The following is a 10,000-nucleotide window of genomic DNA, read 5'->3' on the forward strand; positions in this document are numbered from 1 at the left end:
TTGGTTATCATGGCGGGAAAAGTGTAAGCAAAAGAGCCTGTTATGTTATTTCTGCTGTACTTGTATTGTCCTAAAACGGCAGCGATCAAATTGTTGGAGAAAGCTGATCGAATCGACAAATTTACTGGTACGAACTACACACTTGGGTTCAAACAAAGATGGCAGAAGGCGTACCGTATGTCCAACCTACGGAATCTCTGGAAATTTTGATAGGAAATCGTGCTCCGTCGTGGGAAAAATGGAAACCAAATTGAAATTTACCTTAACATACAGTAGCTTCCCATACATCTGATGAAATAAAGGTGGGTTTGCTATTAAACCACATCGGCGACCATTTTAAAGCAGCTATCAACCTCCAAAAAAGGATTGAGAACACTTTACTATACTTCCAGCTCTGTCTTTGGCATCTAAACACATCATCTTCTTGATGTTCGTATGGTCTTATCGGTTTCTGTATTCATACACTTATCCATTCAGTCTTAGCAACTGTATTATGCACTTACCGATACTCGAACACACCCTCCTGATCCATTGTGACTGTGCGTATTCACCATTACACAACAAAGACGGACATGCTCAACCCAGCCACAGTTCTTTTCATTATTCACTTTTGTATATAAAAAGTCTATGATTGATATCCTCGTATAGTAACCAAAACTAATCCTAACCAAAAAAAGTTTCTTCAATTCATCTGAGTGTGTATCCAACCTAGGTATAAAATCAGGATCACCTAGGTAAAAACGGATTCAACCTGAGAAGGGATTTTACCGGCAATATTTACCTGAACCCAAGAGATGATTCAAAGTTCGAGTGAGGCCTAACACTACTGTGAAGTTTTTGTACCCAATTCTTCCATCAGGGATCAACTCTAGTATTGGAGTTTGGGGCCCCCAAGGACAGAGAACCACTCTGCCCAGGGTGGGATTTGAACCCACGACCTTCGGATTAGATCACCGCTGCTTTACCGACTGAGCTACAAGGCCAAATCCCACCCTGGTCAGAGTTTTTCTCTGTCCTTGTGTGGGCCCAACTCCAATACTAGGGTTGATCCCTGATGGAATACTTGGGTACAAAAACTTCACAGTAGTGTTAGGCCTCACTCGAAACTTTGAATCATTACTCCAAATGCTACTGAAGGACAACAACTAGCGATTACCTAAATTAGGCTTGGGCCGAGCCGAATTTGTCCTTGTGAATAACATCTCACATCACCCAAGGCCAGCTCCGGTTCTGGCCTTGTAGCTCAGTCGGTAGAGCAGCGGTGATCTAATCGAAGGTCGTGGGTTCAAATCCCACCCTGGTCAGAGTTTTTCTCTGTCCTTGTGTGGGCCCAACTCCAATCCTAGGGTTGATCCCTTATGGAATAATTGGGTACAAAAACTTCACAGTAGTGTTAGGCCTCACTCGAACTTTGAATCATTACTCCAAATGCTACTGAAGGACAAAACTAGGAACCAAGAGAGTATGAAGGTAAGAGAGGTCATCCCTCATATTGGCCCTATTCCCCATCGTAATCCCTCTTAAGTTATTTTTAGATCCCCTATGAGATCCGGTATCCCGACGAGGGTTAACTGATAGCCAATCATATGTCCCCATTTTTACCAATGATGACAGCTGAGAAATTCCCACGCAGTGATTCGCGTTTTTCGCGAAAATGGGGACATATGGTTGGCTATCAGACAACCCTCGTGGGAATACCGGATCTCGCAGGAGATCTAAAAATAACTTAAGAGGGATTACGATGGGAATAGGGCAAATATGAGGGATTACCTCTCTTACCCTCATGCTCTCTTGCCTGAACGTGATGACACTGCAGGAGAAGAGAAACTTCCAGCCTACGCCACCATTAGGACAAAGTTTGGTGAGTGCTTTCATAAAACGGATCCCCAACTGATGCTTCGAGAGACGAACATCGATGCAAAGCCTTGGTTCGTTGACTGTCACCTCCAAGAAAGAGCTGTTGAATGCGCGTTTGCAGCGGCCTTTTTTAGCGAGAAGTGCGAGACAATTTTCAATCTAATTACACTTACATTTTATTGCAAGGAGGATGGTTCAAGCCCAAACGTTATGACCAGGGAGCATCCCATTTCACTTGAAAATGCCGTGAAGATCCTTTCCTTGAAAGAAGCTACGTAGAGCAAGCTCCTAGAATCAAAAGCGACTGTGGTCGAGAGCGTCATTAGTGACTCAACAAGTCAGACTCTCAAAATGAGAACAAAATAAAGAGAGGGGCCATGTCAGACCCAAACTGGACACTTTCTCAGCCTAGCAATGGGCACTGTGGATACTGCAATCGCCAGCACCCGCCTGCATGGGCGGATTAACTGCCCAGCCAAAGAAAGGCACTGCCAAAAAATGCAATAAATTTGGAAATTTCTCAATAGCATGCAGGAGTAAACCTGTTTACATGGTCAACCATATCCTTGAAATTTAGGCCGATTATATCTCCACATTTGTCGGCTGGATACCTCCACCTGCACGCAAAGTCTTCTTGCAAAGTATCCAAAACACAACCACCTACCACTCATCAAAATTGTCCGCGTCCGTTTGACTCATGGTGGCACATCAGGCTCAAGATAAATGACCAAGAATTGACCTGGTATATTGAGGAGCGCAACTCTGTGATGCCAGAATCCGTGTTCAAAGAGTCGTATGGGACCTTGCCAACACCCGAACAGAGAACGCGTTGGAGCTAGAGATATTCGCCAGACCAACTGACAACCGTTGGTTCTACGATCATGACCCGGATCTTACAGTCTATTCTGGGCCAACTTTAGGCATAATACTCAACCATTGAGCACAAAGGAGGACATTGAAAAAATACCCACTGTTCTTTCAGCGCCTGAGAAAAGTAGAAGGTGGGGGCATACAATTCATTTCAAGGAAATAGTGACTCCCTTTTGTCTGACAACTCCCAGACGAGAAGTAATATATCAAAAACGATTGTGAGTGTCATTCTCGTCACCAGAGCCTCGGATCGACCCAAAGCTCTGGGAAACTCTATGTAGGAGAACACGCGCAGTAGGGTTCTTATAGCCAAAAATTGGCTTTTTGAACCTTACAGCGCCTGCTCACTCCTGGTGCTAACATGTATGCACCAATCAGATCGAGACGCTGTTCATTGTTCATCACGAAAACCAATAAGAGGACACTTTGTTTCAGGGTTCCCCAGAGCTCTTCTCTCCCTCAGTCAAGAGAAGAGCTTAATTAATCATCATAATTAATCAGCTTCACTACCAATTCATTTTATTTTTCGTTGACAAAAAGTTTTACATCTTCAATAAAATACAGGAAGATTTAAAAAGATGCAAGCGTGGCCTATGCCATCAGATCTATGAACGATACTGAGCCTGAAAGGTGAAACTGGCTTTTGTTTCATTTTCCACCAAGCTAATAGACGAGCTTCCAGTGTGTAATTAGCGTTTCAGAATGAACAAGCGAACATGTCCCTGATAAATTCCTATTTACAGGACATTCGTTGCCCAGATCCACCCAAGGTCAAAAAGTCGTAAAGTACATACGACTAAGCCATGGGGTCCTATTTAAATGCAGTCCTTGTGGTCTTGCCTGCATCGGACAAGCGATTGGAGTAATAGTACGTTCGGAGTTGATTCAGGTAATGACGACACTCTCAAAGTGGTGCCGGATGCAGCATGTACGGAACGGCTGGCCTGACGAGCAAAAGGTCAATGGGTCGAAAGAGAAATAATGGAAAAAAAAGAGGTAATATCTCCCTTCTTATGGGCTACTCCTGAGAGGAAGGCGGTTTATCATTTCGCCAAAGTTAAGGTCAGAGATTTTGAGACTTCTACATCAGATGCATGATCGTGAGCTAAGTGTAGTGGAAGGAGACAATCTATCACCGGGCGATCATGTCTGGATTCTAGACTAGAAGGTAAAAGGAACCGTAATCAAGCAACACGAATCTTCAATATCTGTATTCATCCGGATCCCAAATGACCCAACGAAGTGATGAAACCGGAGGATGACTCGAGCAGACATCCAGGACAGCGCCCTGGTCTTACCACATCCTGCTTGTCTTGAAACCTATAAGCCAGTGCCAACAAGGTTCTTCACATGCGAACCATATGAAAAACATTGCATCACCTACACTAGAAAGCGCTTTTCACCCGGTTTGCACAATATACGTGAATTTCTTTTTCCTCATGCAACAAAAGAAATAAGGTACGTCATGTCTATGTAATGATATAAATTATTCAATGTTATAAGACAAGTCCAGTTCGTGTCAGGTCAGAAACTGGAAATAAACCAACTGATGAACCTCTTCCCATGATCCCATAAAACCACAACCTGATTTCCTTTATCCCAGGGGCAGCCGTAGTCGGGGCGACAGAATGTACGTGGTGAAAGTTTACTACAAGAACGGGAACGGGAACGGGCAGCCGTAGTCGGGGCAACAGAATGTTCGTGGTTAAAGTTTACTACAAGAACGGGAAGAACCCCTGGGCTCTTACCGAACCAGATCCCGAAGCGTTCGAATTCCCTGCTTCTGATTGGCTACAATTTTATTTGAGGCCAATCAGCGAAGAGGAGCAGCCTGGTGACTCTGATATTTTCTTACACGAAGTAGTTTTCCTCATCGATCGCCATAACTACGTAGCGCATTCAACGGGGAAAGTTTCCAGAGGAACGTTTCAGAACAAAACGTTAATGTAACGAAGCCGGAAAAATTACAAGCTTTAGCACGGTTTCAAGCAACACTGATACGAGATGCACGACTTTCACTTTCTGCACCTTTGCTCACTAACTTGTCTAGTACACAACGCCAAGCTTATCTTTTACATCTCCATGATCGTAGTACGACTTCTGAAACTTTCTACGGCGTGAAAAATTCTGTTCCCCGGCCACACAACTATGACGATCGATGAGGAACACTTCGTGTAAGAAAAGATCAGAGTCACCCGGCTGCTCCACTTCGCTGATTGGCCACAATTTTTTTTTTTTGTGGCCAATCACAAGCAGGGAATTCGAACGCTTCTGGAACTGGTTCGGTAAGAGTAAGTGCCAAGGGGCTCTTCCTGTTCTTGTAGTAAACTTTCACCACGAACATTCTATCGTCCCGACTAGCTGCCCCTGGGTCTCCGAGGATGCCTTTACGCCTGTTGTCACCGTAAACTCTTCAGGCTGTTACAGGGTGTCGGAACTTTCGGAATTGACGTAAAACTTACAGGAGAGCCGAAGAGAGCCTTCTGCGCGAGACGAGTGCCGAGAGTCCTCTGGGTTCCTCCTCAGGGACAACGAGCACGAAAGAGACTCGCGTGTGCGTGCGAGGAGGTCACAAACTGGAGATGAGAAATTCCGTAAATCGCTGAGAGAGTGAGGGGATTACAATATAGGCACGATAACCGTGTAGCGACTATCTTACAAGCATCATTTTTAACGGAGAAAAACAAATTAAAGTTGATTCGTGAATCATAAACTAAACAATAAGGTCCCCATGATTACTGGGAAAGCTTCTTCATTATTTGCATTTCACAAGCCGTTACCAAACAAATTAACATTACAATCAATAGCTGAAGGAGCTAAGAGTATTTGGCCCGTAAGGTCATTCACTTTAAGAGGTGCTTTGAATTTTTTTAGGATAACAATTGGTAGTAGAGAGAAATAACATACAAATGAACGCAAAATCTCTGCCATTAAGCAAATGCCCAGTCTTGAAAGGTCTTGCACTATGTAGGTGTGAGGAACCTCTAAAAGATTCAGCGTCCCGGGGTCTTGATTTGCAAAAGATCCTGCAGATACATTGGCGCAATGCCCCTGAGAGCTTTCAACATTAAGCTTTCGTTGCTCAGACATTCAAGACTTTGCTCATTCAACATTCCGTAGCTTGAACTGAGATGGCAACGCGCGAAACAGATGCAACGAATAAACCATCTCCATGGATACCGACAGCTGCAGCGCACGCGCGCGTGCAACACTGTTGAATGTGATGGCCGAACGGATGCAATACTGTTGTTCACACCTTAGAACAAAAGAAACGTTGGATGATGTTAAAGACGATGTTTGATGGAAATCAAACTTCGTTCAACAACTTCCAACATCATACAACATGGTGGCCAAACGATTGCAACATGTTCGATTCGACAATGTTGGATGATGTTACACTAACATGTTCAGCAGACCCGTTTAGTCAGGCCTTAACGGCAAGAAACGTAATAGTGGACGAAATTAAAGCAAAAAAAAAACTACCCTTCGAAGCCCCCACACAGTGTGAGTCTTCAGTATCACCACTTCCCCAGTTCCCGGTTATTTTTTAGGGAAATGTTATGATGATCACGATGATCATGATCATGATGATGTCATAACAGAGTTTGCGACGTCTTTCCCTTTGCGTTTACTGTAAACCTCCTGTTTGTGTTGTAGCTTGCTGCAGAGATAACTCGACTGATGGGTAAAATAAGCATCTAACTACTGCATTTTCCTTTACATTTAGTATTGAAATGTCCTTCGAAAATAATCGGAAATGGCATTTCCGATACCTTAAATTTCAAAAGTTTCTCGACGCTCGAAACATTCTTCTTGTGCGTACACCTTCAAAATCTCACGCTACGCCCCTGGATTGTTACCTTTTCCTTGTAAAATTCCTACGTGGGGAAAAACATTCCGACGTTCATCTTTTGTTGAGACACTCTAACCCTGTCACGAATTTAGAATCAAAATAGTGTAACACGTTTTTTTATGAAATTCTGCCCAAAGAGAGCTGGATTTCTTCAGACCATTTAACAAAATAGTGGGGTACTGCCGCCGGCATACACGTCTTAGTGTTTAAATTTATGACTGACGAAATGTAAAGACTTTTTCCAAAACGTTGACTTTGACTTCCGAGCGTCCTTAATTTTAAAGGAACTGTGTGTAATTAAAATGGTGACTGCGATTTTATTCATATTATTATTTCAAGGTCATTCCTGCAAATCATTGCGAGCCATCCCTTGACTAATTGGGTTGATTGCGAACAAAAACTACATTTCAAATAGCATCAGTTCCACGTTCCGGGGACAAAAGGGGCTCAACAAAAGGAATTGAACGATTGATGAGCTTATCAAGGAGACCTAGTGCGGTACGTACGAGAGATTAACTTATTTTAATAATAAAAAGGTCGTTTGTCCTCAAAACATTTCTCCCATGAAAATGCCATGAAAAGTCAACCATCCATTTCTTTGTGTGACAATTCTTCCCTCTGTTCGACATGCAATATGAAACAGTTATTTATCAGTGTAAAAGAAAATCATTTACATTCCTCAGTCATTCATCTGATTGGTTGATATAAGCCAAATCAGTTCCTCTACAGTATCTAACTTAAAAACATTTCTTCTGAAATCAGCTAATAATTGAGAATTAAGTAACAGAGGAATTCGGACCGAAGGTGACAAAGCAGGATTAAATAAAAAGCTCTGTTCAGTTTCCGGATTAGGATCTTATCGTAAAAATTCCTTCCCAAGAATCAACCGACGCCCAATGGTTTAGAACCTCTCAGAAATTTCAAAGAATGTTACGACAAGTTGCATCTTGGCATTTTGTACATTCTATGCTCAGTCGAGAACGGATTCGTTCGCGTTACATGTAATGCATTTTTGCTTGGGTATTTTTAACCAGGAAAGAAGAACATCATCTTTCGCTGACCTCGCAGCGGTTGCCACAGTTGAATTTGTTATCAGCTCCAAGCATTTCCGGTAGATTGTGCGCGAAGCTCCAATCGGTCACGTATCGAACGCCCAGATCCGGATTCGCGCGCGTCCGCCGGCGACCCGCGCGCGCGTAAAATTTGATACCGTCTCGACGCACAACCCTGACCTGGCCATTGTGCAGTGAGTTGGAGAAGTGTCAAGGGATTTGATTTCGTGAATTCATCTCGCTTCGCTTCCCTTGACTTGCTACGCGCAACGATGAGCGTGCGACAAGGCAAGTCACACGCTGGGAAAAACATGGACAGTTTTCAAAGGATACTGGGCAACGACGAAATAAAAATGAACTCCGAGCGATCATCTGCGTCGAAAAAGGTGAGATTCGTTACGTGCTTTCGCTTGACTTGAAATATTGAAAGCACGATGGATGGCTTGAGAGGACGGCAGAGCTTAATTAATCTGTAATGTCTGTCTTATGCTAACTCGCCTCTGTTATCTTCTGTCAGGGAATTTTACTTCAAAATCTTGACGAGGGAAAGCCTTGTCTTAAATGCGGGGAAAAGTGCCCTGGATTCAGTTTACACGTTTGGCGGTAAGTTAGCAAAAACTCGAGTGCATCAAGACTTGTTTATTTTTTCGACTCCATATTAGGTTTACAAACCACTCGGCAATGTCACTTTAGTTCGCTTTGCTCACGAACCCACAGGTAATGTAATGGATACCTCTAATCAGTTGTTTGAACTCCAAATTCTGTCTCTGTGTCATGATTGTGAGATCTTTGAAACTCTGTCGAGTTTTCTCACTTCCCATCCAGGATCCAGGAGTAACGAAGGTGATGAACTTTACATTCAAGCAAATACTTGCGTCCTTTAAATTTTCCGGTTAAATTCAGACGTTTCTGGCACAATGGGTTTGGGATTAGAGGTTTGCGCCACTTCAGCGAACCAACCATTATCAATTGTGAACATTTGTCGGCGCGCTATCTTGCTCGTCCGTGAATGAACGTTACTCGCTCAATACCTCACGATATGACAGTGCCCGCGTAGTGGATTTGACACTGAAGATGCAGATGTCATTTATGGAAAAGCCTTGGGGCATTTTAAAAACTTTCAGTTTTCTCGCATGAATGATTAATTAACTTTAATTCGGAGTCAGGGTTGATTTGTCCGTCTGTTCAGCCCACCGGCTGTACAATTCATCGTTGGATTTCAACGTTTCGATCGCCTGAAAATCTCTTATAACGAACTAAAGGCAACATGGAAATAATATCTCGACACCAGAAGAGAATTCCTCCGAAAAAGCCGCCGAGACCGAGCATAAGGTAAGTTTAGTGAAATTTCGCGATCGACTAATCAACGCTGGAATATCGAACCTTCATATTTCTCGTTTACATGTATAAAGGTTACGAAGAAATGTCAAAAGGATCCATGATTTTGTGAGGCTAGGAAGACTTCCTGATTTTTACTGGATCAAGACAAAATAAAATCAGGCTGTCTTATTTCTATTGTACAAAGACTACAAATTCAAGAAAGAGTTTGTACAACATATCTTGCAGAGTCGTGTTTGGCCGGAAAACAAAATTGTTTTTCGCTTCTATCGCAACTGAGGGACTCGAAGTTTACATCCTTAGACTACTTTTGGTCTCAGCATTTTCGACACGCAACGAAATGTTCATGAAGCAACACACGACAGCACACACGAAGCTTTCATCTGCTACCACGAAACGAGACTGACCTCTTTATCAAAATATTGTAATTTCAAATCTTCAAAAGGATTTTCTTTCTGCCAAGTGGCGGTTTAAACCTTCTTTTGTTGGTGCGACAAAAACCAACGTCTCCTTTTTTATTATAATTTTTCTTGTTTCTTGGTTGTGAAACCCGTTTCAACTTCTTCAGAGGATTACTGAAGCGTTCTTTTCTTCTTCAAATCACAAACAATAGACTTTCGATTTTTCATTGTGACTTTTAACGCAACAAAGATTCAAATTTTATTTATGTAACTCAGGTGTCGCTATTTCATTCGTAGTCTGAATATATCATTTCTCCCAAGTCAGTGTCTCATAATTTGGTGAAAATCGAAGCAGACTCTTGTTTGAATGCATTATTCTTTTTCTTTTTAATACGACAGCTGTGTGTTTTTAGTTAATTAACAACAGCATTTCGTATCCCCTTCGATATCCGCTGGCGGGTCGTTTCTGTTTTAATTAAGGATGACTGCACTCCAAATTGATAAGACCGCTGTCAAACTAATATTGAAGTATTATGAGCTAATGCTTGGTCTTTAAAATGAAGCATTGAAAAAGCTATTTCTATTTGCCAGGAAAATCTGAAAGAGGGGGGATTAGGAAGCTCTTTTGA

The 10,000-nt window shown here is 42.5% G+C and overlaps 1 protein-coding gene across 4 annotated transcripts in view; it reads left to right on the top strand.

Moving 5' to 3' along the window:
* LOC138052760 (testin-like) overlaps window positions 1-10,000 on the top strand; it is a 32,626-nt gene that overhangs the window by 10,191 nt on the left and 12,435 nt on the right. The window contains exons 1-2 of one of the 4 annotated variants that reach the window (XM_068899335.1): window positions 7,541-8,018; window positions 8,150-8,235. The exons of 2 other annotated variants lie outside the window; for them this stretch is intronic. In XM_068899335.1, the coding sequence (XP_068755436.1) occupies window positions 7,905-8,018; window positions 8,150-8,235 (200 nt within the window). In that variant the 5' untranslated portion in view covers window positions 7,541-7,904. Of the gene's footprint in view, window positions 1-7,540; window positions 8,019-8,149; window positions 8,236-8,269; window positions 8,965-10,000 lie in introns of those variants that run through there. One more of the 4 variants, XM_068899337.1, reaches the window with a different exon arrangement.

The sequence above is a fragment of the Montipora capricornis genome, chromosome 6, assembly GCF_036669925.1.
Source record: "Montipora capricornis isolate CH-2021 chromosome 6, ASM3666992v2, whole genome shotgun sequence".
In the NCBI taxonomy this organism is placed as follows: domain Eukaryota; kingdom Metazoa; phylum Cnidaria; class Anthozoa; order Scleractinia; family Acroporidae; genus Montipora; species Montipora capricornis.